The sequence below is a fragment of the Phanerochaete carnosa genome (assembly GCF_000300595.1).
Source record: "Phanerochaete carnosa HHB-10118-sp unplaced genomic scaffold PHACAscaffold_7, whole genome shotgun sequence".
NCBI lineage: Eukaryota > Fungi > Basidiomycota > Agaricomycetes > Polyporales > Phanerochaetaceae > Phanerochaete > Phanerochaete carnosa.
Window position 1 is genome coordinate 1,707,630 of NW_006767634.1, and position 27,596 is coordinate 1,735,225.

Sequence of the window (27,596 nt, forward strand, 5' to 3'; positions counted from 1 at the left end):
CGGCGGAGCCCCTTCGCGTCGTTCCCTTGACTCGAGACTGATCCCTACAGATACGTGCGGCGTGATGCCAGCACATCTATAGTCAGTCGACGGTCATGGGTCCGGACCGGCTCGGCACCGTGACGTTCAAATCGTCTGCGTCGTCTTTGTTAATCGTCGTTCGTTCTGCCTCGCCTTTCGTTTTCGACATACCCTCTTTTAATTTTGCCTATCCTCGCGGTTAGACCCCTTTCATCTTCGCGTGGTGGCCTTGGCGGCACACACATCGTTCTATCACCGGCACTGGGACGTCCTATCAGCATATCCATCCTTTCCTCGTTGCGGCGGCGGCGGCATATCTGGCTCTCTCTCGGTCTCCAATTTGATTCTTCGCGAACGTGCATGGTCGGTTGTCCATCCCGCCTGGGACTCTGGTCACCTTCGGTCTCAGTCTCGGTCTCAGTCTCAATCTCGGTCTCAGGTCTCGGTCTCGGTCTACCCTGGGTTGTCTCTCTCTGCGTACTTTGGCCACTCTTCTTTGCCTCTGGTCTCGTCCATGGTTCGTCACTCGCTTGGGCTTCTGAAAGGGACCGCCAATTACAGTATAACTTGTCTTGCAGCTTGGATCTCGGCTCCAATCTTAAGGTTACGGCCTGTTTCGACAGTTTTTTCTCTTGGACTTCTTTCCTCTCACATAATGATCGCTTGGCAGTGCTCCTAGATAGCTGCTTCCCGTCTCTCTTTCCCCTTAATTTGTAGCGAATTTATTACCGGGCCTCTGAGATTCTGTAAGAACATACTAATAGACTATTATTCAACATACTGCGACAGTGTGCTTCTTGGGATCAATGCTGGCGTCCGGTAAGTGGCGGCCAGGCAGATGGAGGGATTGGGCTGGTGTATGCATGAAAGGTGGCACCATTAACTATTTCCACGATAAGAACTCGATACCACATTGTTGCGATTGCCACCACCATGAGACATAGCGAAGTAGTACAGCATAACAATAAGTATATCGCAAAACGTTGGTACAAGACCATAGGCGAGCAACAAACACTAAGCGGAAATACAAGATACGACGCTGCAAACGCGAATTATCTCGACAAGGCCTTCGTGTCATCGTCGTAGATGATTTTCGCCGGCCCTCTGGAGGGTATCACAATTAATCCAAGTATCCACTTCACGATGAACACGCGTACCTCTTCTCTTTACCCTGTGAATAATAGTCAGTATCAAGTCACCAAATAGATATCGATCGCCACTTACATTCTCCACCCAGCTTATTTGCGCCTTAAACTCGGTCAAGCCGCAGAGGAGAACAACTTTGAAGTCCAGAGTATGGTATGTGTTCCCTCCGCGCTTCTTCCTCTCCTTTTTCACCTTAGTCGTATCAGCGGAGACGGTGCACAGCGTTGAGAACCTCTCTGGTATGTGGTCAGCATCCTGTCGGGTCGTACATACAGAGGAATGTCCCAGTACCAGGTTCAGCATCTGTCCACTTCGGATTCTTCACGCTGCCACGGTAGCAGACTATTGTGGTGGAGATCTTGTTGAGTGCGGTGATGGACGACGCCTCCTTGTAGAAGCACTGCGAACATACTTCGTCTTGCTCGCGCAGGCTCGTTCCCTAGCATCAGCACATCAGCGCTGCCGCCATCCATGTTGTGTTCTGTGCAGTAGCCAGTTTACCTTAGCGAGGATCAGGTTGAACGCATTAGGAATGACCATCCGGCCAGACGGACGCATGTACGCCTTGCCGCGGCGCTTGATGTGGTCGCTATCCTGCGGATTGTACTCGATGACACAGGTCGTGCCATATGTGAGGCGTGCCACCCGCACGGAGACAAAGTGCTCGAGAAAAAACCATACTGCGCCTTCTGCGACGGCCTTGTTGCTAGAGATAGAAATTGAGTTCGCTTCGCAGGAGAGGAAAGACAGAGTCGAACTTACCTATGGTTTTCCGGGCGGCAGACTGCGATGCTAGAGTCCTTGAGGGCTCGTTGCAGGCTCACATAAAGCCAGGGACTGGAGGCAAAACCTCCGACGAGGAAGACAGTCTGAAAATCGTGATGAGTCAGGTCTAACTGTGATGTGGGCAGCTACGGCTTGACAAACCGATATAGCCTTGCTCGACGCGAGTCGCTGGGCATGGATTGCGTCGATAGTCCTTGCTATTGATGGAGCAAAGAACGCGGCTAGCTCGTGCCTATAGCAAGAGTGAGCAAGAAGCCAAGAGGATAAGATAATAGCAAGCTTACCCTTCAAGCACCAACTGGCCGCTCTTAATGCCGAATTCGGGATCTTTATCGCGTGTGGAACCGAATCTAATCCATGATCTGTCCTGATCACTCCTAAATGTCGGCTTTGCGATGGTCTCGAAAGAATCTATCATGCATGTGATGTCTTCGCTATTACCGTACTGAGACTTTGCAAGTTTCGCCGTCAAAAAAGTTTTCGCTCTGTCGTTCACTTGCGCTGATCCTTCTACGATACCTGTGTAGTAAATCTAGATAAATGACTGAGGGGACAGTGGGGAGAGCTTACAATCCGGAGGAGCAACTTCCTCCATTACAATTGGAGCTGAAGTCACGAAGGTATAGGTGGTCAAGTCAATTGTGCCACCACCGGCATCAACGACAATCACCGTCTCGCCATCCTGTGAATCACCCCGATGAGCAAGCGCTTGCACAAGATGGAAAGACGAACTTTCAAGACGTGCGTGGCAAGACCTCGCTCTATGCAGAAATGCATGCTCGCCTCTCCTTCGGTCACGAAGTGCACTCGAGCGTGCCCTTCCGCATTGTCAGGTACCAGTCCCGCCATGATAGCTGCCCGCCTCATTTTGGCTTGCTGGGATCCCTCCCAACCGTTAGGATGTCCTAGAACAACCTCGATGCGGTCTACGACTGAATTCCATATGCTTTCGCCCGTGAGGGTGCTCTCGATAATATAAGTTCTTGTGCAAGAGAGCAGATAGCGCAGCATGTCTGCAAAGATCGAGATAACGTCCTTTCCAAGTGGAAGAGGTCGGAGGCGCTGGCGAAGCTCCTCAGTTTTTAAGGCTTCTGGACAAAGGTGCAGCTTCCACCTAGCAATCCCAACGTTGTTATGCTTAAGCTTTGACAGATACGTTATATGGGAAGAGCACGTACCATTCCACTTTTACAAGGTCCCGATCCTCGGCCTCTAGCCTCATTGAGGGAGATGCAGCCTCTGCGCCTGCCGCGAAAACAGTTCCATCTTTGCTGTAGTACAATATAGATGGGACCTTCGCCGCTCCACTCTCCTGACCGGGGTATCTGCGTTTTAAAATATGCATTCTACTCATTGACTAGTTGGGGCTTTGACACATACCTGGTCACGGTATGGACCCTTGGGACTTCTTTGGGGTCCAAGATGGCGTAGCTGACGCCACTGAAAGTCGTGCCCACATCAATTGCCAAGACGAGGGATCTGGCAGTACCGGCGTATGCTGTATTACAGGGCATAGCAGGGCGATTAGGCTTGGTCGGGTAATGGCGGTGAGACCTGAGGATGAGGGTAGACTGAAGGAAAAACTTGGACCAACCTTGCGAACTTTTGAGATCACGAGATCCAGGATGTCTGTGGTGGGGAATTCCCTTCCTTGGCTGGGGCACTCCTCGTTCAGGAATCTGATAGCCTCATGCGAACGAGCTGTCGGTTGATCCCGGGCGGTGCGCAGCCCGTATAAGCATCCCATTCTTCAAATGTGAGGTAAACCAGCTGGCTATAACGTGGCAAGACAACACGCTGGGGTTAGGGAGGTCTAGGTATTGGACGCGTCAGCTTCAACGTCTTCGCCCTCGACCAACCCTGCCTCCACAACATGCGCTATCCGTCGTTTGCTCGCGCTCAAGCGGTTGATATCACCGTTCTCGAACTCGCCACCCCTGCAATACCCTGCGACGGCGGGAGCATGGAGGGGAGCGGGCTTGGTGCGGAGAGAGTCGCCAATGGCGCCGAAGACGAACTGCCCCAGCCTGACCCTGTGGAAGACGGACAACCTCGCGATCAGGCGACGGGACGTAGGGGGGTCGGCGGTGGGCCGGTGCGGCGGTTCCTAGGAGAGGCGATGGCGAGGCAAGGCAACAACGATCGAAGGCTGCCCCGTCGAGGACACCAGCAGGCGAGTGTCGAGGGGCGTTCTGGAGAAACGGAATCAAAGCGCGAGCTCGAGGCCTTGCGCAAAGAACTCGAGGAAATTAAGGACTTGCTCCGTATCCGAAGCGACGAGCTGCGCGGCATACAGTCCTTCTTGGATACGACGGACAAAACCTCGCTGGCAGACGTTCGCCGAACGGTCGAGCGCTTGAATGCTGAGAGCTTCCAGCTTGCAGCCACGCTCGCGAACAGTTGCCAGTATAGCCCAAGGGACCGCGCTCATTCGCACAAGGAGGAAACGCGAGCTAGGTTGAAGTTGGAGAGCGTGCTAGGAAAGAGGATGCTGGGGATGTTGAGAGTGGTGAAGCACTGCGAGGACCCCCATTGCGTTCAGCTGGCATTGCAGGCGTGCCTCGCCTCGCACGCCGCTCGCTTGAGCACACAATGGCACACAAATGTCACCGAGGATACGCGTGTTCTTCAGACCGTCTACGACAAAATTCGTGGATCGGGTGAGTCGTGTATACTAACGTTTAGGGGATATAGTCTTACCTTTAAACCCTGCAGAATGTCCACCAGTAAGCCGTCGCTGGCGAGCATTGAGCTACAAGTTCGGTGCACAGAACTTTGAAGCTCCTGAGCGATCATCAGCTACCTCGAACATCGCTGCAGAACTTGCCGACGTACTATTCTTCTCAGGCGCCGACATGGCTCTCCCGGACATTCACACCTTGGTGCTGGAACGAGTCTCCGCCAAACTTGAGGCACTGCTGGAGATCGTAGACTCGCTACAGAAGATATTCTACGAAGATGTCGTCTCGTGCGAGCTTAGGCTTGGCCTACCGCGATGCGGTCAACGGTTCGACCCAGAAAGTATGGACGATATCAGCGCCGAAACAAACAGTGCGTCGGGGTCACGCCTGGAGGTATTGTGCGCGACAGAGGTCGGCTTGGCCAGTCAAGATAAAGCGTCCGACGACAACTCAACCGTTTTGCTCAAAGCGAAGGTCGCTTCGGAAGCCATAGTCAACGAAATACTTCAAGCTGGGACCAAACAGAGATGCTCTTGTGAGTCTAGATTTCCTGCTAACTTTATCACGCTCACCGAGAACAAGCCTCGTTCCACGCGAGAACTCATTTCGGCAGCCGCAATGGAAATCGCCACTGTCAGAGAAAACAGCACCAGAGGGACTAGACCAAGGGGTTGTTGCGGCGTTATCTCATACCCTATAGAGAGGAGGCGTGAGTGCCATCATGGTTGGCCCTATTCGACGGCTCCAGGCTCATTCGCCTGCGTGGTCCCAGACGCAAGGGTTGAGTCTGTCGTTCGCACACCGTTCGAGCCCTGCTGAGACATGGTTCCTTGTGAGAAAAATATACATACGATATCATTGTACTGAGAGGCTATCATTCACGATTCTTGAGATCACCGAACGACCAACGCGTTTGGGGCGTGACATCGGAGGCGAGGATCGTCCAAGGCCAGATCGTTGCGGATCTATTGCTGTTCGCCCCAATGTTCGTGTGACATTTCGCACGCGTATGGGCAAGGCTTTGAGCCCGTCGTTCTCGCATGGCCAGCAGTGGACCGCGGTAAGGAGTCTTCAGGGTCCCCACTGGCGAATGCGACAGCTGATCATGACGCGACGCCGCAGCAGGAGCCGGCACCGCCCGGTCGGAGCCCGAAATCCTCCCGGGCAACACGAAGCGCCAAAAGCGCACATTTTTCTTTTTCCTCAACCCACCGCGTCGGCGAAGAACCGCTATCGCAGCTCACGCACAGAAATCGGCCGCGCGCCGTCTCGCACTCAGCTGCGGGGAAAGTCCCCGGAGGACGGCCGAGCGCGCGCATGCGGTCCCGAGTCCGCGGCAGACCCCCGCCTCTAAGCTCGGCGGGCCCGGACGCTCCACATCGGGATGGGCGGGCGCGCTTTGCTCCCTCCTGTCGTCTACCCCCCTCCGTGGGCGGGCGGGCGCGGGAGGAGCTCGCCCCAGGGCCCCGCTCGGCCGACTCGTCGTGCCCGCAACGGACGCGCTCACCCCAAAGGCGGCGGGGACGCGAAGACACGAGCGTCCCTGTTCTGCTGGGCGTGTTTCCTCGCGGGCGGAGCCACGGTTACTCATAGACACAGTTATGCGGTTGCGCCGCCAAAGGCGTAAACACAATGGGGCTTACTCTCGCCCGACGCGGTGTCCATATTTTGCTTTATTTTTTGCTTCCTTCGAGCGGTTCGTCCGCTCTGTTCTGCGCCGAGAGGCCTGTTTTGGGTGAGTGTCATGCTCTTCCGCTCGTCTTCTTAGTGATGCTTCAATTTCTATTGAATTTCTTCAGGGAGTATACCTTGTACAGCTTCTACGGAGGCTGTTTGAGGGCGTGCTCCAGACTTCGACACCCTGAATGTTTTATGTCTATATGCATATAGCCTTGCTGACCACGCTTTTCACAGGATTACTATGCACTATGTAAGTGAACAGTGAGCCGGGCAAAACCACCTGTCCTTGTCCAGTGTTACTATACGTGCCCAATACACTTCGTTCCACTTCTCGTTGGTCGCCTCTGAAGTGCAAGAACATGTGTTGTAGTTAGCATGAACGAAAGAGTACTCTACGAAGACCATGATACAGTGCGAAAGCCAGCATATTATATGAATACAGTCACGTTGCGAAATAAGCTCTATCCGAACTAGTCCCTGAGAAGCATACCGCAGTACTGAGTTGCTCATCGCTCCTTTCTTCGACCTTCGCCATCGTCTTCTTCACCGCCAGTCCACACCCTCCAGATTTTGCGCGTGACATTCCGCGCCAGGACATAGGGCTGGTCGCTCTTTGCCTTCTCCCAGAGCATGCCGGCGAACTTGAATTGGCTCCCAGATGCCAAGCTCTCGTGTGTCAGCTTCATGACCTTGTTCGTTGGTGCGAGAAGGTTCGCTAGGTATGTATTGATTGGAGGTAGCGGAAGAGGTATGGGGACTAGCAACGTTGACGAGGTTGTGTCAGGGAAGGGTGGGTTCGGTAGTGTTGGTAGTGAATCTTCAGAGACGAAAGTTACGTTCGTCGCCGACGGCGCAGTGTCTCCATGTCCTTGGCTAGGAGACTCGGGGTGAGATTCAGGGTGGGACTCGGGCTGGCTATGATTCTCTTCGTGAGGAGGGTGCCCATCTCCGCTGACTGGAGAGACCGCCGCCATTTGTTGCGCCCGCTCCCACTCCTGGTTGACGTCGTGCTTCATCCTTGCCCATTCTGCCTGCCTCTCGAGGTCCGTCATCATCCCGTCCATCTTCTCCTGCACCGCCCACTTGTTCTTCGTCAACCACACATACCAGCCCGCCTTCCATACCTCTGGGTCGGTCTCCTGCGCCTTCGCGCCGCTGCGAATCGCCTGGCTCTCGTGCTGAACATCGTTCACGATGTTCTTCCAGCCCTTGTTCCCCATCGGGTCGTAGTCGTCTAGATCATCCACCTCCGTGTCGTCTGCACCGCTGTCGCCCACGCGCTGCTTGCCGGTGAGCCAAGAGGGCAGCCGCTGGCCCTCTGGCGGCAAAGGTACCCTTGTATCGCCCTCGACCTCCTTCTCCATAAGGCCCTGCGGCGTCGACTCGACGATACGCATCACCTTGCGAACTTCATGAGGGAAGACTTTGCGAATGCATATCGAGCGGCACCAGGGTTCTTGGCCTTGCGCACGGCCGCGCGCCGATTGCGAGCAGTATGTGAAGCAGCGTTCGTCCGTCTTGTACGAATGGGCTCCTGCAGCAGTACACGATAGGAGTGGCCAGTCAGTACTTCACATTGTGCAACGTAAACGAGCGTCGACGCACCTTTGGGTGGGATCAGGATACGGATGCTAGGAAGTTTGTTCCAGTAAAACCAGTCCTGGTTCGGTCGCTTCGCTGAGGACGACGGCGATGCGCCCGGTTCTGAGGGTTGCGTTGCGCCTGACATTGCTGCTTAGGCCAGCTGCGGTTTGGTACGGCGACGGCTATCGATCTGCAAAGTGCTGTGATAGAGTATATAGCACAGAGATGGAGTTAAAGAGTGTGTAGATGCTCAATGGGGGTCAGTGCGGGGAGGGAAGAGAAGAGGATGTGAGTGGAAAGTATAGGTGGTGGTCAGAGTCTAGGCCAAGTCAGCATCCAAATACGCCAATCGCGCGCCAATTATAAGCGCTCTTCTAGGAGGAAGACCCCAGAAACCACCGAACGTCAGACATCAGTAAAGTCCCTAGGATAGCAGTATTGAACAAGGCTTCGTCACACAGTAGATTACAAACAATAGAAGCAACGCATAGTAACGTAGGACTGAATCATCAGATATATCCAGATATCGCACAGCGATGGATCAAACTACCGTCACCGGGACGCCTTGTTTGTAAACCGCGAGTCCCACAGTCATGGACTTCGCCACCTGCCGACAATCCTCGCTTCGCATCTGGTTCAGGCAGCTCATAATTTGCGTAAGTTGAGCGCTGATATCAGTGTAATGACCATCCATCTTAACACCAATTTGGTTCACTATACCATTACGAGTTGTCAGCTGTCAACTACATTGACGAACGTGCGAAAACAGACCGTCATTGTCCAGCTCGCCAAGGTTCTTGACCACCTCAAAAGTAGCACGAAGGGCGCATAGTTGACTTTTGCACTTTTTGACACGCGTCAAGAAGTCATGTGCGCAAGAGGGCTTCACTGTGGAGGGATGAGTTCGCAGAAACACATGGACCTGCAAAGACCCACGAATAAACGACGTGCGGCTCCACTTGTCCATCAATGAAGCGCTTTCCATGACCAGAAGAATGATGTTTTGTATACAGCTTTCTGTCTGCTTCGAGCCTTTGTATTTGTTCGCATCGTTCAGGAGGTCCCTCATGGCTCTAGCAAGCGACTTGATCTCTTCATCGACCCGCGCATGTGCTGTGAGAGTCTATGTGTGATTTCATCAGCAAGACTCGTTCATGATAAACACAAACACATACGTTGTAGACAGCTGCAAGGAGCACAGTAGCAAACTTGAGGATAGGATGCGCCTACACGATGTCAATATTCAGGCCACGCCTTCAAAACCAAGAGACGTACACTGGCCAGGTGTTCCCCAAGGTCTCCGAGCATCTGAATGCTTTCTACCACGGCCCGTAAAAAATCGGCGGCGTTCCTCTGATTTTCCGCGGAGGATAAACGACGCTTCGCGGCCTCTAAGCCATGTGATAAGTAGTTGCAGTCCAAGTCAGCGTTCATCCGAACGGCGATGCGACTGTCGGGACTATCACCCGAGGCCAGTTTGTGGCGTTCTGTCGGAGTCGGGAGTCAGTCCAAGTGCACATAGGAAATTCACTCACCATCGTATCTGCCGAGGAAGATATGAAGAGGAGCTTCGAACTCTCCGAGAACTTGTTTACCACGGACTTTGCCATCACGGCAGACAGCGAACTTTACAAACGACGAGGGGTGGGCTGGACTGAGTATAACAGACTTCAGTCTGTTTGTCCTCCTAATCGTAGTCATAATGCTCACCATTTGAACGGCTCCGGCAAACGCCACAGAGGATCGTTTTCATGATCACCAGCGGCTCCGCTAGTATAGACTTCCTTCCCGTCGATAGACATGGTAAAGTACGCATGAAGGGATCGCCAGCAGTGCCTCTCTCGAAGGGAAGAGACCTGCACCTCTGGTGGCAGCGGAATGTAAGCACGTGTGTACACTTCAAAGACTTGCTTGCCGTCTAACCTTCGAGAGTGACGATCACGAGTTCTGCACCATAGCCTACTGGCGCAAGGGCAACATTATTCATCTGCTGAATCACCTTGGCACTAAAGATGACGGTCAACTACGGCCAAGAGCCGCAAGGTATGAGACGTACATTTGAGGCTTTTCTTGTTCCCTTATCATCTTAGAGAGGACTAAGACCTAGGCGATGGTTCAGCACTATGGATCCAACCACTATATATGCCCTGACGAGACTCCAGCCTCGAGGTGAGCGATGCTGCGCCAGATGGAGATACCACGCTCGATAGTATCCAACAGCTCATGACGAGTCAAGACCCTAGTCGTCGCGTCCACGAAATGGCAACCCTATCTAATCAGTGATCCGTCGACGCGCAGGGATACCATAGGCTGAAGATGGAGAGATTGCCAGAAACTGTTTCAAAGCCGCTCATATTTGTGGGAACAGATGGATATGTCAGAAATGACTGGTGGCACACGCAGAAACTCGGCTACAGGCTCGCGGAGCGTCATGATGTGGCGTAAATGCCTTGCACTGCTAAACGCCCGGATCTTAACAATGTCCTCATCAGCGAAAGGCGCCCCGAGTCCAATACAGTTGGGCAAGTACTTACCCACAACTTAGGTAATTTGGCGGATGAGCAAGCGAGTGCACGACGAGGGAACGGCTCTCGATAGCGTACCAGCTGCGACGCCGATGCATATGGAGACATCGTTTACATTTGCAGAAACGAGTAGAACATTCAGCGTTCGTGGACCTAACTTCTGGTCAACATGCCCCGAGCTCAACGGCCTTCATCACATCACTCATGTGAAACTTCTGCCTATTGTGCCTGCATCTCGCAGGCACGTTGTATCCGGCAGGCGGGCTGCAGCCCCCTCTTCTCCGCTCTGCAAGGCTGTGGAGAACGGGATCTTTTAGAAGAAACGCCAGTGGCTTGGTTGTGCTCACGGAATTGAACGATACGTACGACACCAATGGTCATCTCTGTATATTTGGCTTTCTGCCGGTCAGATCCAGGGTCAATTCTGCTAATGTGAGTGGGAGCAGCAATGTCGACCGGTGTCGGACGTGACGTCTTGAGGGAGCGGGTCCTGCAGAACCTCAGGCGCCTTCGCCAGCCGGATGAGTTCGTCCATCGTGCCAACTTTCTTCGCAGAGAGCAGCTCAGATGATTCCGTGTCAACATCGAGTGCGTATGCATTGACCCACCCCTGTTCAACGTGGGTGCCTACGGCGAAGTAACAAGGAGACACACCGGGCGGCAAACATGCATGCTTCTTGTTGGTGGAAGGGCCCGCTCTAGCGATAAGTAGAGACGGAAGCCTTACCCAAAGGCCCGATATCGTAGGGTGAGGCATATAGGATCCCAATGGCACGTTCTGCTGGTACGCGTCATCCCTCGGGTCACTACCCACCAAGGATTCGAGGCAGGCCATTCGCAAGGCTATACTGAGTACGGCGGCAACGAGGACGCTTCCTCTGCTCCGGACGCTAGCGGAGACAGTACTTCGGAGGATCCTGTGGTGATTCGCGCAGGATACTAGGAAAGCAGGACAGAGATCTGATTTCATTTAGGTGTCGCAGCCCAGGGACACGTGTATCTGGAAAACTCTCAGTCAGTCATTGAGCGAATGGAACGATAAAGCATCACGCCACTCTACATGGCAATGAGGAAACCTCATGTCACGCCCTGGGACCTTTCTTCACAATTCCAGGTAAACTTCGAAGTCTTGAATTAGAAGTACCGCACATTATACGCTTCCAACGATGTAGCTTTTGCATGTGGAACTCCCTGCTAAGACGGCTCATGGGCAGCCACGGAAGCGAGGCATTGGTCTCGACGAGCAGACGTTGGGCATATTCCACCCCCTTTCTTAACGTCCGGCGCGAAGGTCCTGGCAACGCTGCACTAGCAAATCTTACTACGCACAAAATGCTGTCGGAAAACTGCTCATAACCTGCGCCCAGCCGGTACTCATCAAATGGGACGAGCGCAACACAACGTATGTGAAACATCTCACCGGGTCCAAAGGCTATGGTAGGCAGGTCGAATTGATGTGAGCGAAGAAGATCAGCGAGTGGTATTGGCCGTTGATGCTGCAGAGACGTGCCTCTTTGAGCCTCATCCCGCCAGCCCCGGGATAATACTGCCGCACGGGGCAGCGACGTCGCTGTATCTTAGGGGATCCCCGAACATTGGCAATGCAGCAAGTACCCATAACCGCTGAATTCGAAGACTCCTACTGGCATGTAGAAGAGGAGCTGGGCATAGGTCGTCGTACGAGGTGGAACAATAGCCTCGGTTCCAGGGTGCGGCAGGGTGCAGCGTTAACAAACCATTTGTAATGGCTGATTAACGGACTTTGAAAGTTCTGTTGCTCTATAGCGCCCCTGCAAAGGAAATTTAAAACTCCGAAAACTCCTATTACAATTCTCTAATAGCGGATCGACCGAGACTAGTGTAGAACAAGATGAAGAGGCGCGCGGCGTCACACTTTCTCTAATACTGCCGGCGTCCTGGATATTTATCACGGTCCTTTAAAGTTCACATTCTTGGACGATCCGCAGCTTGTTCCGCCGCGACAGCTGCCAGTGTAACGTCCGCGGCCGGCAAGTGGCCGGCACCGCCACGGGATGCTTTACACTGTAGGAGATGAGCGGAAGTAACAGGAAATTTGTGGTCGATCAGGGGCAGAAAGCATGCGAGAGATCAAATATCTCGGCAGCGGGTCGTTGCCGCCTGCGGCGTCCGACAACACAACGACCTGTATATACTCAGTAGCACTTCGTTGCAATACTCTTTGCGCAAAGGTGCGCTCAAACGATGTGTAAGGCTCGCGCTACGTAACACCGATTCTGAAACACTTGGATTGCTCGCATAGTCGCCGTAAATGCGAAGTGTCTCATGCACAGTTACCCGAGGGGGGCCCAGATTCAGCGCTGCCTGTGTATCGTATGCATGATATGCGCCCTTCCCTTTCTCTTTATAAAGCAGTTGTCCGGGCGATCTGCCTTTTTTATTCCCACTCGATAACCCCCAGCCATGAAGATCTACACCTCGCCTTACCCGCCTGTTCCGCTCGTGCACGAGTCCGTCTTCACGAATCTTTTCCGGACCCATTTCAACGAGCACCCGCCCGACGCGCCCGCATTCATCGACGCCGCGACAGGTTTCACGATCACCCGTGCCGGGACGTGCGACCTCTCGCTCTCTTTCGCCCACGGACTCCGGCATGCGTTCAGCGAGCTGGGCGGCGTCCCGCTCGCGCGCGGGGACGTTGTCATGGTGTTCTCGCCCAACTCCATCGCCTGGGCGCCCATGATGTTCGGCGGCTGGGCCGCCGGGCTGCGTCTGACCCTCGCGAACAGCTCCTACACGCCGCGCGAGGTGGCGCACCAGTGGAAGGACAGCGGGGCAAAGACTGTGCTCGTTCATCCTGCTCTGCTGCCCGTCGTCCTCGACGCGTTCAAGCTTGTGCATGTGGACACCTCGGAGGCGCGACGCAGAATTGTCGTTATAGATTGGCAGACGAGTCATGGTTCGGCGCGCCCTGGGGAGTTTATTTGCATGACCGACTTGATGGATAAAGGTCGGCTGTCCGAGGAGGAAAAGTTTCTGGGGGAGCAGGCGCACGAGACTACGCTGCTCTGCTATTCTTCTGGAACTACGGGTAAGCCGAAGGGCGTGGAGGTGAGTAAATTCGGTCTTTGACTCGGTGGAGAGAGCTTAACAGATACTATGCAAGACCACACACCACAACCTCACGTCTATGTTCGATATGGCTGCGATTACGTTCCCGAAATTGAGTAACCCGAACCCTAGGATGCTGGCCATGCTACCCTTGTATCACATCTATGGTATGAGAAGTCTTGTCGCTGAAGTACCACATACGCTGATTGGTTCGTGCTCTAGGCATTATCAAGTTGTTGGGATGCCAACTTCATCGTGGCGTCCCTCTCGTCATCATGGAAAAATTCGAACCTGTGGCGTTCTGCCGCGCAATTCAGGACCATAAGGTGACCCAGGCTTTCATCGTGCCTCCTGTCTGTGTAGTGCTTTCGCAGCATCCTGGTGCGTCTGTCTGTTGACCTGTCAGACTAACGTTGAGCTTACCTAGAGGCTAGCGGTTGAACAGTTCAACTTGACAAGTTTGGAGTGGCTATTATGTGCTGCTGCCCCCTTAAGCCAGCAGCTGTTAATGATGACCAATGACCGCTTGCACTCTGTCGGAGCAAGAGTGAGCATCACTCAAGGTAAATGCAGCGTCCATCTATTATCTTCATGCAGGAGCTAAACGCTGCGCAGGATATGGACTCACCGAGACCTCGCCTACTCTGACGTTTCAAGATACCGATTCCTACTTGCGGAAGGCCGGCAGTGTTGGATCGCTTCTGCCAAACCTCGAAGCCCGCCTAGTGGTCGATGATACCCGTGATGCAGCAGAAGGCGAAGCTGGTGAGCTATGGGTTCGAGGACCAACGGTTTTCAAGGTTTGTACTATACCTTTCACATAAATCCACGCCATGTTCACTTCAACAGGGATATCTGAACAAACCAGAGGCGACTAGGAATGCCATTACACCGGAAGGCTGGTTCAAGACAGGTGACATCGCCATCCGGGACTCGGAGGGATACTACACCATCGTCGACAGGCTAAAGGAACTAATCAAGTACAAGGTGGGCAATGCTGCTTACGAGATAGAGGAAAGCCGTTATCAACTTCGTGCACTCAGGGCTTCCAAGTCCCGCCTGCTGAACTAGAGGGCGTGCTGATAGAGCATCCGGATATCGCGGATGCCGGCGTTGTAGGCGTTTACTCTGATGTGGAGGCGACGGAGCTCCCAAGGCAAGTTGCGATACGTGACTGTCAGTGTCTCGGGTGCACCGCTTACCGGGACTGTAGAGCATACGTCGTCCCTGCTCGCAAGTTGACACCTGGGGAAAAGAAAGAATTTGCAGAGAGTGTAGAGAAGTGGGTCAGGAGCAAGCTTGCACGACACAAGTACTTGCGGGGCGGTAAGTGCTTGCTTCTTCGTTATCACCGCAGCTCACGCTCGAGCTCAAACACAGGCGTGATCGTCGTCGATGCGATACCCAAAAGGCAAGTTCTCATTTTTCACAGGCTTATGAGTGTCTAGACTGACTTCCACTATCTCCTTCAGTCCTGCAGGGAAGATTCTGCGGCGGGAGTTGCGCGAGCAGGCGAGAAAAAAAATGGCCCAATCACGAGCGCTAAATGCAAAGCTGTGAACTTCGTGCTTCTTTTGGCAACGTTGCGCCCCCGACCCGGGACGAGCGCGCCCCCACAATCGCCACGACCCCGAATTCGCGACCATGGTGGAGGCCTGTGTAGGACTACATTACTCGATCCCTATCTGACGTTACATAATGTCGCTATAATACCTATTGGAATAACGCATGCAATCTTGTATTCGTCTTATCGAAGCCACGCCGACATTCCTATACATTTCCTAAATACTTCATGCGTCGCTTTGTTCCTTAACGCCACCGACGAGTATTTCTTCGCGAATCTGTTTCGGTCGAGAATCATGTGCATCCTAGCGGCGCACTTATACGTGAGCATTCCTGAATGTCCCCTTCGCACCACACCTGCCTCTCGCCCTCCTCACCACCATGAAGATCTACGCTTCCCCGCATGCTCCCGCCCCCGTGCGGGACGAGTCTATCTACACCAACCTCGCTGTGACACGCTTTAACGATTTCCCAGCAGAGCAACCCGCGTTCATCGATGCCGCGACGGGTAGGGTAATCTCCAGAGAGGACTGGCACCATCTCACCCACCAGATGGCCTGGGGCCTCCGCAGCGGGTTCGCGCGACTCGGCGGCGTCGGGTCCCTCGAGCGTGGCGACGTCGCAATGATATTCTCGCCGAACAGCCTCGCGTGGCCTATCATGCTCTTTGGTGGCTTCGCCGCGGGCCTGTGCATGACACTCGCGAACAGCTCGTACACCCCACGCGAGCTCGAGCACCAGTGGACGGACAGCGGCGCCAAGGTTGTCTTCGTGCACCCCGCCCTGTTGCCGGTCGTCCTTGAGATGTTCAAGAACTTGGATTTCGACCTCACGGCCGCGAGGCGGCGAATTATCATCGCGGACTGGCCAGCACGCGACCCGATTTCCAACGACTACATTCGCATGCAGGACCTTCTCTATAAGGGACGGTTCTTTATGGAAGAGAAGTTCCCTGGTGAACTCGCAAACGAGACGGCACTCTTGTGCTACTCATCAGGAACGACTGGAAAGCCTAAAGGTGTCATGGTGAGTGTGCTTGGCATGTTTCCCCACACTGTTTTCAAAAAAGGCTTCAGACTACCCACAGGAATTTGACGGCGCTGCTACCTATGGTTGATATTTCATATCCGAACTTGCACGAGCCGAACCCAGTCATGCTTGGTTCTCTTCCTTTCTACCACATCTATGGTTTGTCACACGCTTGCAGCGCATGCTCAATTTTTCCAACGTTTTTCTGCTTGTAGGCGTGTTCAAATTGTTGCATTTCCCATTCATACGCGGCATACCAGTCGTGATTATGCAGAAGTTCGACATTACGGACGCCTGCAAGTGGATAGAGAAGTACAAAGTCACGCAGATGCTCGTCGTTCCGCCGATGTGCCTCCTATTTACGCACCATCCCGGTGAGCTGCTCTGTCCTCGTGTCAGAATGCCGTGATTAGCTGACTTGACCGTCCAGCGGTTGACAAGTACAACATATCGAGCCTGAGACTGATGCTGTCGGGGGCTGCACCCCTTGGCGCACCGCTGGTCATGGCCATGTGCACTCGCTTCAAAAACGCTGGTGCGGACTTCGCCCTTATTCAAGGTCCGTAAAGGCCTCTATGATGTAGTCTTGCGACACTTACAACGTAAAAGGCTATGGTCTGACCGAGACGTCCCCGACGACGCACCTGCTCCCAGCTGAGGATTTCGTCCGGAAAGTGGGAAGCGTTGGACCTCTGCTTCCAAATCTAGAGGCTCGACTGGTCGTTGAAGATGTCCAAGAGGCAGCTGCGGGCGAGCCAGGCGAGTTGTGGTTGCGTGGACCGAGCATTATGAAAGGGTACTTGAACAACCCGGAGGCGACGGCCAACTCCATTACCCCTGACGGCTGGTTCAAGACGGGAGATATCGCGATAGTGGATGAGGAGGGTTATTATACTATCGTTGACAGGCGGAAAGAGCTGATTAAGTACAAGGTGTGGTTTTTCTTACTTGAGTTGAACATGTCCGCTCACTGAAGGGTGCCAGGGCTTCCAAGTCCCACCCGCCGAGCTGGAAAGCGTGCTTTTGGAACACCCAGAAATCGTTGATGTTGCTGTTATCGGTGTAGTCGATGAAGCTGAAGCCACTGAGCTACCAAAGTAACTCAAAACACTACCTCGTTCCCTCAGCTGCTGACTCTCTCGTAGAGCGTACGTTGTGCACAAGACCGGTCTCCAGTTCCATGAAGAGCAGGCCTTCGGCTTGGCCGTGCAAGAGTGGATTAAACCCCGCGTTGCTCGTCACAAATACCTACGCGGAGGTTAGTATTGTGCTTACATTGATGTCTCTGACCACGTACTGATACACTCACAGGAGTGGTGACTATAGAAGCTATACCCAAGAGCGCGGCAGGCAAGATCCTTCGCCGGCAACTGAGGGAACGTGCAAAATTAGAATTCGCATCTGCCAAAGCGGCAAAAGCGAAGTTGTAAATATTAGTGTACTTGTCTTACGTGCTGTACAGTCGCAATTTTTTCTGTATTTCTGAACCCTGGCAAGCACCGTGTTCGTCGGGCGTGAGCTCATGACTTATGAGGTGGCAGTAACAATCACGTGGGGTAAGACGCCGGATACGCTGCTGGAAGAAAACGAAAGAGGAAGAGATCCTCGACCCTCGCTCCGCCTTCGTTGTCGGGGACAGTCTGCCCACCCAGCTCTCGTTCTTCTTCCTCGTCTTCTCACCTCTTCACTTCCCCACCATGGCCTCTCTCCTCGAACGCATGAACATCGACACCACAGGCTCTGTAGGACCTGTGCGCAACAAGTCTAACCGTGGAGGAGCATCCCCATATGTGCGCCAACGTCTTGTCCTCATTCTTGGGCCTTCACAGTCCTCACCCTACTCCTCTCATGTCCCATAACCTTTCGCTCCTCCTCCCCGTCCTCTCCTCACGCATACATCGTGCCCCTATCTGGCCACGTAGAACCGCAGCTCCCGCCTGCCCAAGGGAGACGTCAATGGCACCTGGCAACACGACCTCTATGCCACGCACAACTCGCTCAGCGCTCGCCTGGGCAACAAGGAGCGGCCGCCGAAGATGAACATGTCGATGGCGGAGCGTGCGCTCGCGGAGGCGGCAGGCGAGAAGGGCATTTCGATCAAGGGCGCGAGCTCGCGCGGCAACGTCGTCGAGGTCGGCGGGCTCGCCGACGGCACAACGTCCGAGGACGTCGAGGTACGCATCTTTCCCCTCTATTCGTCCGTTGCGGACAGGACGCTGATATCGACGGGTGCGTGCGTGCGAAAAAAAGGCCATCTTCAAGCGATGCGGGCCCGTCACCACGCACAAGACGGTCAAGCTGAGCCCGGTCGTCGTGCGTCTCGTCTTCAAGAATGAGAAAGACGCCCAGGCGGCCGTGTCCAAGTTTCACGGCCAGCCCGCGGACGGCCGCATCCTATCGGTGAAGGTCGTCGGAGGCTCGAACGCCTCCCTGGCCGGACGCCTCAGTGCGGCTGCTATGGACAACAGTGACAGTGTGGACGTGTTGATGGACGATTCTGGATCCCCGGGCGGGTCGTGAGTAGCCCAGGTCCTCTTACGGAGAACGCGGCTCTGACTGATGGCGGCCCCCATTCCAGGAAGCTACGCTCGGACGAGATCCTCGCCAAAGACTCCCGCGCCGCGGTTCTGGTCGCACCTCCGGGTGCCGACCCCCGCGAGTACACATCGCACCCTACGCGCGGCCGTGGTCGTGGTCGTGGCCGCGGAGGCAGGAGGCGTGGCGGCGGCGGCGCCAGGATGGACATTGACTCGTAGGCACACTCCCTATTCCCTTCTCAGCTCTCCATAAAGGTTCTCTTCGCTTGCCTCCCCCCGCTACAACTATTGTGTGCCTGTGTATAACGAATGGTACTCATGCCATGTGTTTTCAGTCTGGTTCTCTGCAAAACTAGTCCGCGCTGTCTGTTCTTGCTTCCATCATGTAGTCTACGTCACCCCTACTTCTTGCGTCGCGTTTCGAATATTATACCAGTTCCCCGCTCAACCTCAAACCTATCTGGATTGTACTTGGTTCAAGAGGCACGCATTGTGTTGAACGACGATCCATTAGTAAGCCCTTACAAATGCCCAGAAGCGTAGTCTGAAGTCAAAATACAAGTCGAGGGAACATCAAAAGAAGTCGTTCAGGAACACTGTGGAGCGACTAGGATCCGAGAGAGAGGAACCCCGAGAGAAAAGACAGTCGAGAGAGATCGTAATTCCCGGTAGCTGAAGTCGAGACCCCAAGCCTGAGGACAAGTCGCCATAACCGGTATTCGTTCCAGATGTTCGGTGTATAGAAGAGAACCCGAGCCCAGCGCCGAACTAAGGGCCATGACCAGATGCAGAGAAGAAGCGACGAGACACCCCAGGGAAGGCAGGACAGAAGACGACTAGAGACCCAGATGAGATGTATACAGTCACTCTTGCACGTCCGCGAAGAGTAGAATCAGAGACCAGGGAAAGCCAGAACCAAACCTGAAGAGAACTATTAGTCGGATGCAAATGCAGCAGAACAGACGATGCTTGCCACGAACCACGACATCGCCACGCCAACCAGCGTCCGAGCTACTCTCAACATTTCGTCAGAGGAAGATGTGCCGCTGCCGCAGTGAGGAAAAGGACAGAAATGCCGACAGGACGTCCGCAGCGCCGGTGATAGATCGACGTACAATGCCGCCAAGGCCCACCACGCAAAGATGGAGAGGGGAGTATAACCGCGAGAGTAGATAAAAAAACGAAAGGAGAGCTTGTCGAAAGCGAAAGGCGTGGCAGATCGGACGACGGCTGACAAGGACGACACGACCGCTTTGAACGTCGTGGGGCCGAGCCGTCCCGAAGCCACGACCGTCGACAACTGGCTGCAGATGTGCTGGCATCACACCGCGCGTGACATCTGTAAAATTCAGTCTCGAGTCAGGGGAACGACGCAGAAGGGGGCACCGTGCCGTCTGTTCTAGCGAGTGAGAGTTGCCGCCTTCGGATCGTCAAAGTGCTTGCCAGTGGTGGCAGCAGCGATTGAAAAACGGGACAAAAGTACGAAAAAAGAGGACGATGTGCAATGACGGGTAGTTCTGTGGAGTTATAGTAGAGGGCAAGCGACCGGATGGGTGGCGGGAATGGGCGAGAGAGATGTGTTGGCGGGCGGCGGCGGGGAGACGAAGCGGTGGAGAGCCAGTTCTCAGGCGCTGGCCAAGGGAAGAACGAACGACGTAGCCGTGGCCGGCGGGATCGGGTCGTCTGGCGAGTCAAGCAAGGGTAAAGTCTCGGCCATGGTCGGGGTTGGTGAGTGGGAAGAGGCACGAGCTGCAGTTGACAGTGAAATTGGTCGGCGGCGCCGGTGAAAATTCCACTGCCAGCGATGGACAGTCACCGACGGGGTCGGCTGAAGACCCAGGTGCTGGAATAGCTGTAGCCGGAGCCACAGCGGTCGAAGGTGTGGCAGGGAGAGTACACGGCGCAGAGGCAGAAACGCTCTGAGCTCGCGGCGAAGTCGGCCCGTCGAGTGCAGGGTGCGCGGCCACTGGATCCTGTCCAATAGATGTAAAAAATGGTTGAAACACGATAGATGGCCAACATGCGCACCTCGGGGCGATGAGCAGTGCCAGAAGAGTCCGGAGACTCGGTGTGAGGAGTGCTTGTCGTTGGCGCCGCCGAGCTTCGGAGGTGGTTAGGCGTCTGAACCTCAGCCGGCGTACACGACGTCAATGGGGTGTGTTGGTGCTGACTGATGCTCTCTGAGCGGACCGCGGGTGAAGGCGGGATATGCACCTGCGGCGCGTCCGCTGCTGCTGCTGCTGCTGCTGCGGCCTTAGCAGCCGCTTTCGTCGCCTCCGCTTCCTCGTACTCTGCCACAATCTCCGTTAACTCAGGCGAGACGTCTCCGATCTTGGGCTTCAGCGGAACCAGGAGATGGTCAATGTACTCTGACTCCTTGCACCTCTCCCGCCTCCTGTCCATCACCATGCTCCGCGCCCTCCTCTCCTCACCGCACCGCGCCCGCACATCGCTGGCGTACCGCACCTCGTGGCCGAGGACGACGACCGGCTTCGTCGGGTACGGCACCTTGCCCAGGAACGGCTTCACCCGGCCGTGCCGTCTCTGTCGCAGCGCGTCGGACTTCTTGTCCGGCTTCGACCCCGACGGCGGCGCCGGGTAGCTCTGGGCGACGTGCGGGGGATACGTGCGCGCCCAGACGTCTGGGGAGGCCTCCGGCACGAGCCAGGCGCCAGACACACGGTGGGTCAGCACCTCTCCGCCGAGGATGTCGTGTCGCCGCGCCGCGTACTGCTCGGACGCGGCCGCGTCCCGCTGCTGCTGCGCCTCCAGCGCCTTCCTCTTGGCCACCCGCGCAGACATCCCGCCCCGCCGTTTTGGCTTGCGGTTCGGCTTGTGATCCGCCTGTGCGTTCGGGTCCGCGGTGGCGCCGATGTCCTTCGCGGTTGCTGCTGCGGTCGCACAGGGTGGTGGGTGATGTTGTTCCGCGGATCGGCTCTTGCCGGCAGCTTCGGAAGTCACGCTGGGGGGCGGGGGGCAACGTTGAACGGCGTCGTTCCTGTTCTCGTTCTGGTCTCCCGCCTCGGGCCGTGTCTCGTCGATGTCGTGCTTGTGGAAGGTGGCGCCGCCGGTCTCGAGTTCCCGCTCGTTATCGATCTCATCGACGCCATCTTCGTCGCGCTCGGGTTCCCTCGCCGCATCGGCGAGTGCCAAGGCGGCCGCCTCGTCCGACTGCGTCCTTAGCGCCGATCGCGCACGGCTGGACCGTCCCCTCGACACCTCCTTCGGTGGTCTGGTGGGAACGACCGTCCGTTTCAGAGTCTTCTGCGCAGGCCGCTTCTTGCGCAGGTACCACTCCTGCGATAGTAACGGCGACCCGGGGAAAGCCGCAATGGGGTCGTGCGCGTTGTCCGCCTCGGGTGGAATGTGGTCTGCAGCCTTCGAGGCGTCAAGTCGAACAGCCTCTGCGTGGCGGAGGAACCTGCCGACATCGATCGCGGTCCACCCGGCGCGTTCAGCACAGCGGGAGAGCCGCCCGACGCCGAACGCAGACCGGCCGACGCTAGGAGAAGAAGAAAAGTCGATTTTCATCAGCTTGGGGACGCCGAGAGGATAATGTCAAACGACGCTATTAATAAAAAGAACACTCACGGGCGAGGCGGCGCTCGGGCACGCGCGGCGGGTCTGCGCTCCGGCTGTTTGTGCGGCGGCGGCGGCGTCGGGGAGAAAAGGCGCACGTCGGACGTGGCGACCGACGGGGCGATGGCCGCGCGTCGATCGGCCGGCGGGGTGACGCGGAAGTGCAGGCTGCGATACGCTTCCACGGGCGGGATGTCCCACAGGTCGGAGCAGTCGATGGTGAACGACGAGGACTGGGCACATGCGGCGAACAGCTCGGCCTGTGTTGCAAAGTAGCAGGCGATGGGGGTGGCAGCAGGGACGACCTCGCGTTCCGCGGGAAAACAGTTGCTTGCTTGCTCGAGACGACGGGCGCCCTCTGTCCTGATTTCGATAACCTCACAGCCGGCCATCTGATCCTTGTTCGCAGAGGCGAGATCCTGGGACCGCAAGTGAGCAAAAGCGTCGAACATGGGAAGACAAGGAAAGCCAACCTTGTGGGAGTACCGCCTTGTCCAGACGAGATAGATCGCCACGGCACACACGACGACAAGCGCGCCGAGAAGAGGGCTGTATTCCACCCGCACATGCACCGACCACGGGCCCGGCGTGGCCGCGGCGAGGGCGTGCGGACTGAGACGGTCGGCCGCCAGACACTGCTGGGAGTGCGAGGTGAGGTTCCGCTCACTCGCTCGGCACCACGGCTGTGCTACCGCCGAGAGTAACGGCGCGGCGGCCAGTGGACTGGGAGGTGCTGGCCGCCACAGGTCGTCGAGGTGTCGGAAGGGAAGGCGCGAGGCGCTGTCCAGCAGCTCTCGAGCCCTTCTTGCCGCCCGCCTCGATGCCGAGATGAGCAGCCGTGTTGCGGGGGAGACCTTTGTTGCGACGTAGGGTTGAGCGATGAACCAGTTGTAGATGGCGCCGATGCAGGCGATTGCCACTAGTTGGACGGGGAGCATGGCGGACGCGAGAGACGGGCTCGGAGAGTGGGTTTTCGGCGCGTGAAGGGGTCGTGGAGAAGCAAAGTCGAGGGTCGCGAGTAACGAAGGTGGGAGGCGCGCAGACAACTGGGCGGCTGGTATGCAGAAAACGACGGAGGCGGTGGCGGTTGAAGTTGAAGATGGAGTTCGAACCGAGCGGGTGGTGGGCGTCGAAGCTGCGTTCGATCGAGTCAACTTCCAGATTTAGACGAGCATCCGCGGCCTCGAGGGCGGTAGTGACGAAGAGAACAAAGCACCAGATGCAGATGGCAGGGTGTAGCGTCATGCAAGCGTGGGCTGGATGCATCGTGGTCGCGCTTCTATTATCACATCTGCCGTCAGTGTTGTGATGAGTGCGTGCGCCGTTGTCGCCTCGTCGACAGTTTGCAGGTGGGCGTCCGGGAGAAAGAAAGGAAAGTGCCTGCCGCAGGAAATCCGCACCCTGGGGGAGAGATGACCCGAGAGGCGAGTTCCATGACTGTGATGTACCTTGACGTGAAACTGCAATGGTGGGCAGGGCGGCGGCGGGGCGTCAAGAGGAAGATGGCCTGAAATTTGAGACACGGGAGGCACGCTCGGAAATGTCAGCGTATGCTTTGTGGCGGGCAGAGGCCTGGAAGGTCGCCAGCTGCTTTGTGGCGCCGCCGACCCATCTCGGAGCGCGCTTGATTGCCTCGCTGATGCCCCTGATGCGCACCAGCACGAGCAGCGGCCGTGGGCGTCGCGACCTGCTGCCTGCAACCTTGCCAGCCTGTTGCACTCCCCGTCTGTTCCTATCGCACGAAGCCCCCGTCTCCTGCGCCTGCTGCACTCCCCGTCTGCTCCCCCAGCACGAAGCCCCCCTCGTCAGTGGAGAGCCCCGTCTCCACCCTCCCCACTCCACAATCCTTTCGTGCCATGTCGCCGCGCCAGCCTTTGCTTTCCCTGCTTCCCGTCTTCGCCTACAGCTACCACGACAGCCACCACGACAGCCACCACGACAGCCACACCTGACAACACTACATAATGACACCAGCACAGTGTGAAACCTGCAGCGGTGTGGTAAGTCTCATCCCTCCAGCGTTCTCTTCTCCCGACCAGCCGCGCTAAATCACCCATCCGTTCTCTCTGATCTCCTCCTCCCTGCCATCCACGCATGTCCAACCCAGCCTTCCCAATCCATCACCAGTCCAAATGCACCCCTCAATCTCGCCGTCATTTTCGGTGTCATCGGCGCCTTGGCTGCCACTGCCGTTCTCGTCTTCATCTCTGTCCCGTCCCTCCGCCGATGCACTCGATCATCATCCAACCGCAGCCCCGCCATTCATCCGTCCCCACGTCTGACAGATCTCGAAAAGGCCCGTCGCCCCTCCTCCCTTGGGGCCACCACCCGCCGCAAGAGCTCGCTGATGTCTTACATCTCTCGCTGGAGACGCGGCTTGGGCGACTTGGGCTCCCGCAGGACCCAGAGGAGCACCTCCTCCTACGATCCTCTCCCCGAGGGACGAACAGACGACGATCTGCACGCCCATCACGAGAAGCAGCAGGAACGCAAGGCCAAGGCGCATCCTGCACTTCTCCCTCTCCCTCCAGCCCTATCAACCTTCACATGGTCAGACCTCCGCTCAAATAACACCAGCGCCGATTCATCCGCAGGCGCCACCTCAGACGACGACGGCCTCGACACTGCCGACACCTACAGCTTCCCGACCGACGCCGCCACCCTCTCGCACACCACGAGCCACAGATCCAACAGCTCTCGGCCCTCGGGAGCCAAACCAGAGCCGAGAACATTCGGAGTCGCCGGCCCATCAGCTGCAGGCCGTGCACTGCCCCCCGCATCAACCGCTGTCAATTCCCGGACGCAGGCACCCAGAGACCCACACACGAAACGCAGCCTCACGCCGCCTGGCCTCAGCTCAAAAGCATCCTCTGTCGCGCCAGGTTCGTATCCCGATTACATTCATCCAGACGTCCTCTTTGCAGACCCTGGTGGCGACAAAGCCCTCGCTGCCGATCCCCACCCCCGGGTGTCCCTCCCACACGCAGCATCTGCAACCTACTCGGACAACCCTGGCATCGACATGGATCCCATGAAGCCTCCGCCCGCCAACCCCCCGCACCCACAGACCAAGTCGTCCCTCTCGCGCTCCCTCTCGCGCCCGGGCTCGCTCCAGCTGCCCTCCCCACCCGACTCTCCGCCGCTGCCCGCGGGCCTGCCACCATCATCATCGTCCTCCTCCCACCGTTCACACACCCACAGGCGCCCGCCATCCCACGTCCCATCGCTGTCCATCGGCGTCAGCGGCAGCGGCAGCACCGGCACACGCCCGCCCCTGGGCTCGACGCGCTCCGCGCCGATCAGCGCCACCCTTCCATTCCGCCCGCCGCCCACGTCAGGCTCCCGTTCGGCGACGTCCGCGTCCGCGTGGTGGAGCAGCACGGCATCGCCGGCCCGCCCCTCGACGCTGTCCCCGCCGCACTCGCCGCCGCGTGCGTCCCTCCAGCAACAACAACAACAACAGCACGCCGCGTCGGCGGGCTCGCGTGCGTCCTCTCCCCCGCTCCTCACGCAGGCGTTCCGCGCGCCCCTGCAGCGCTCGCCGTCGCAGTCTACCACCACCACCACCACCACCACCACCAGCAACACGACGCACACGCCCCTAACAGCGTCGCCGGCCCCGATGGACGAGGGCGGCAGCAGCAGTCGTAGCAGACACCGCTCGACGATCGTGACAGGCAGCAGCAGCAGCACCGCTGGCGAACGGCCGTCGCGCACCCCGCTCGGCGCGCGCCCGCGTCCGGGACCTGTCGAGCTTCTACGCGCCTCTGCGGTCCCCTCCGCGTCGTCCGTGTCGGCGGCAGCGGCGGCGACACCCGGGGACGGCTATAACAGGCGGCACGACGGGGACAATGACAATGACGACGACGAGGATGGCGCGCGCCGTCGCGCGCACGCCCGCCGCGCGTCGCTCGCGCTCCCGCAGACGACGCCCCCTGCCGTCGACAAGAGCCGGCTCCGCCGCGAGAAGGGTCAGAGCGTCGCGGTGGTCGCCGCATCCCCTGCGTACTTTGAACACGCGTCTGCGAGCGGCAGCGGCAGCAGCGCGCCGCACGCCGCCGCTGCACCACCACCTGTGGACCGGGCGAGCGAACACCTCGCGCCGCCGCCGCCGTCGGCGTCGTCGACCTCGCTGGCACCGCGCCCGTCTGCGACGCGCAGGCATTCGGTCGCGGTACAGCCGCAGCAGCACCAACAGCACCAACAACATCAGCAGCAGTACCACCCCCACCTCGTGCGACGCCACGACTCGCCCGCGCTCCGCCCGCTCCCAGCGTCGACGCTGCTGTACCCGACCTCCCCGCCGACGTCCCCGCCTCTGCGCGCGTTCGCGCCGCACCGCGAAGGGAGCGGCGGTGGCGGTCTCAGCGGCGGCGGTCTCAGCGGCGGCGGTCTTAGCAGCGGCGGTCTTGGCGGCAGTGGCAGTGGCGGCGGCGGCGCCAGCCTCGGGCGCGCGGCGTCGATCCGGCGCGCGGCTGCGGACCCGTATGCTGCTGCTGGAGGACGCAGCAGGAGTGGGAGCGCCGTGAGCCTTGCGGTGCTTGGTGAGCGGCCTGAGCGGGAGGGCGAGGAGGGCGAGGAGAGGGAGAGGGGAGAGGAGGGAGCGGGAGAGGAGGGAGCGGGAGAGGAGGGAGAGGAGGGAGAGGAGGGAGAGCACGGCGGCGCGGAGAGAGACGGCGCGGCTCCCGCCTGTCGAGCGCCTCGCGCCGCTCGAGTTGGGGGAGTTCGAGGAGAAGGGGAGGTAAGGAAACAACAACAACAAAATTGCGAGAGGATGCATAAGTTATTGCGCCTTTGACTGCGACGTTTTTTCTCTCTGGAGGCTGTCTCTCTGTACTCTGACGTTGTCTATGCCCGATTTTTTTTTTTCGTGTACATTGCTTTCTGAATTTCTTTGTATATCGCTGTACAAAGCAGAGGCCGCGACGATTTGTAGAACATAATTCCGTAATGTATTGTTACAGACAGACATCAATTTTTTTTCGTGTAGTACGGAAGCATGCACACACACGCACTGGTGACGCTGGAAAACTTGCCGCAAGAGTAGATTACACGCACAATCATCGGTCCGAGGTTTCTTCGAGAAAACGGGAGCGAACCTTCGTCACCCAGCTTTGTCACGGATATCACTGGATCGCCCATCGCCTGGTGGCGTCCGGCTGTTGCCGACTCAGAGCTGGTCGCGTCCCCCTCATCGGGTGCACTAACGCAGGATGTTTGGGTCAAAAATGTGCTGCCTGTTTTGTATCATAGCAAATCATCATATTTTCCATGTTGCTTAACCCACTACTCGCCTACCGATGAAACAACTTAAAGGCCGGCACGAGACTAATTTAAGAAGGAAAAGTTGCCACAGAAAAGACGAAGAAATCCTG

At 57.0% G+C, this 27,596-nt stretch overlaps 8 protein-coding genes across 8 annotated transcripts; 4 read left to right on the forward strand and 4 right to left on the reverse strand.

Moving 5' to 3' along the window:
• Positions 1–923: 923 nt before the first annotated feature.
• On the reverse strand, positions 924–3,575 carry PHACADRAFT_148058 (uncharacterized protein). Its single transcript, XM_007398081.1, has 12 exons — positions 3,548–3,575; positions 3,334–3,482; positions 3,132–3,278; positions 2,686–3,067; positions 2,524–2,635; positions 2,238–2,472; positions 2,095–2,185; positions 1,930–2,036; positions 1,669–1,873; positions 1,459–1,606; positions 1,255–1,403; positions 924–1,157 (listed from the first exon to the last, which is right to left on the reverse strand). The coding sequence occupies exons 2-12, from the start codon at positions 3,465–3,467 to the stop codon at positions 1,074–1,076; spliced, it is 1,794 nt and encodes a 597-aa protein (XP_007398143.1). The 5' UTR covers positions 3,468–3,482; positions 3,548–3,575; the 3' UTR covers positions 924–1,073.
• Positions 3,576–3,826: 251 nt separating this feature from the next.
• Positions 3,827–5,453, forward strand: PHACADRAFT_30457 (uncharacterized protein; the record flags this gene model as incomplete). The annotated part of the gene is made up of 2 exons (XM_007397560.1): positions 3,827–4,613; positions 4,669–5,453. 2 exons carry the CDS (start codon positions 3,827–3,829, stop codon positions 5,451–5,453), a joined length of 1,572 nt encoding a protein of 523 aa, XP_007397622.1.
• Positions 5,454–5,517: 64 nt separating this feature from the next.
• PHACADRAFT_259849 (uncharacterized protein) lies at positions 5,518–8,134 on the reverse strand. The gene is made up of 3 exons (XM_007398082.1): positions 7,920–8,134; positions 6,549–7,848; positions 5,518–6,369 (listed from the first exon to the last, which is right to left on the reverse strand). Exons 1-2 carry the CDS (start codon positions 8,041–8,043, stop codon positions 6,821–6,823), a joined length of 1,152 nt encoding a protein of 383 aa, XP_007398144.1. The 5' UTR covers positions 8,044–8,134; the 3' UTR covers positions 5,518–6,369; positions 6,549–6,820.
• A 292-nt stretch (positions 8,135–8,426) lies between these two features.
• Positions 8,427–9,769, reverse strand: PHACADRAFT_186125 (uncharacterized protein). Its single transcript, XM_007398083.1, has 6 exons — positions 9,609–9,769; positions 9,434–9,552; positions 9,174–9,385; positions 9,074–9,124; positions 8,670–9,021; positions 8,427–8,612 (listed from the first exon to the last, which is right to left on the reverse strand). Exons 1-6 carry the CDS (start codon positions 9,698–9,700, stop codon positions 8,440–8,442), a joined length of 999 nt encoding a protein of 332 aa, XP_007398145.1. The 5' UTR covers positions 9,701–9,769; the 3' UTR covers positions 8,427–8,439.
• A 3,096-nt stretch (positions 9,770–12,865) lies between these two features.
• PHACADRAFT_197887 (uncharacterized protein) lies at positions 12,866–14,961 on the forward strand (the record flags this gene model as incomplete). Its single annotated transcript, XM_007398084.1, has 8 exons — positions 12,866–13,513; positions 13,569–13,680; positions 13,736–13,894; positions 13,948–14,076; positions 14,129–14,313; positions 14,363–14,500; positions 14,557–14,839; positions 14,894–14,961. The coding sequence occupies 8 exons, from the start codon at positions 12,866–12,868 to the stop codon at positions 14,959–14,961; spliced, it is 1,722 nt and encodes a 573-aa protein (XP_007398146.1).
• Positions 14,858–19,088, forward strand: PHACADRAFT_125215 (uncharacterized protein). Its single transcript, XM_007398085.1, has 11 exons — positions 14,858–16,102; positions 16,153–16,264; positions 16,321–16,479; positions 16,536–16,664; positions 16,715–17,037; positions 17,090–17,202; positions 17,251–17,363; positions 17,417–17,895; positions 18,028–18,279; positions 18,356–18,621; positions 18,684–19,088. The coding sequence occupies exons 1-8, from the start codon at positions 15,458–15,460 to the stop codon at positions 17,533–17,535; spliced, it is 1,713 nt and encodes a 570-aa protein (XP_007398147.1). The 5' UTR covers positions 14,858–15,457; the 3' UTR covers positions 17,536–17,895; positions 18,028–18,279; positions 18,356–18,621; positions 18,684–19,088.
• A 907-nt stretch (positions 19,089–19,995) lies between these two features.
• On the reverse strand, positions 19,996–23,579 carry PHACADRAFT_186128 (uncharacterized protein). Its single transcript, XM_007398086.1, has 4 exons — positions 22,889–23,579; positions 22,234–22,833; positions 20,671–22,144; positions 19,996–20,615 (listed from the first exon to the last, which is right to left on the reverse strand). The coding sequence occupies exons 1-4, from the start codon at positions 23,485–23,487 to the stop codon at positions 20,334–20,336; spliced, it is 2,955 nt and encodes a 984-aa protein (XP_007398148.1). The 5' UTR covers positions 23,488–23,579; the 3' UTR covers positions 19,996–20,333.
• Positions 23,580–23,805: 226 nt separating this feature from the next.
• PHACADRAFT_259862 (uncharacterized protein) lies at positions 23,806–26,444 on the forward strand (the record flags this gene model as incomplete). Its single annotated transcript, XM_007398087.1, has 1 exon — positions 23,806–26,444. A coding segment is annotated over exon 1 (1,304 nt), but the record flags the coding sequence as incomplete, so codon positions are not given.
• Between the last annotated feature and the right edge of the window lie 1,152 nt (positions 26,445–27,596).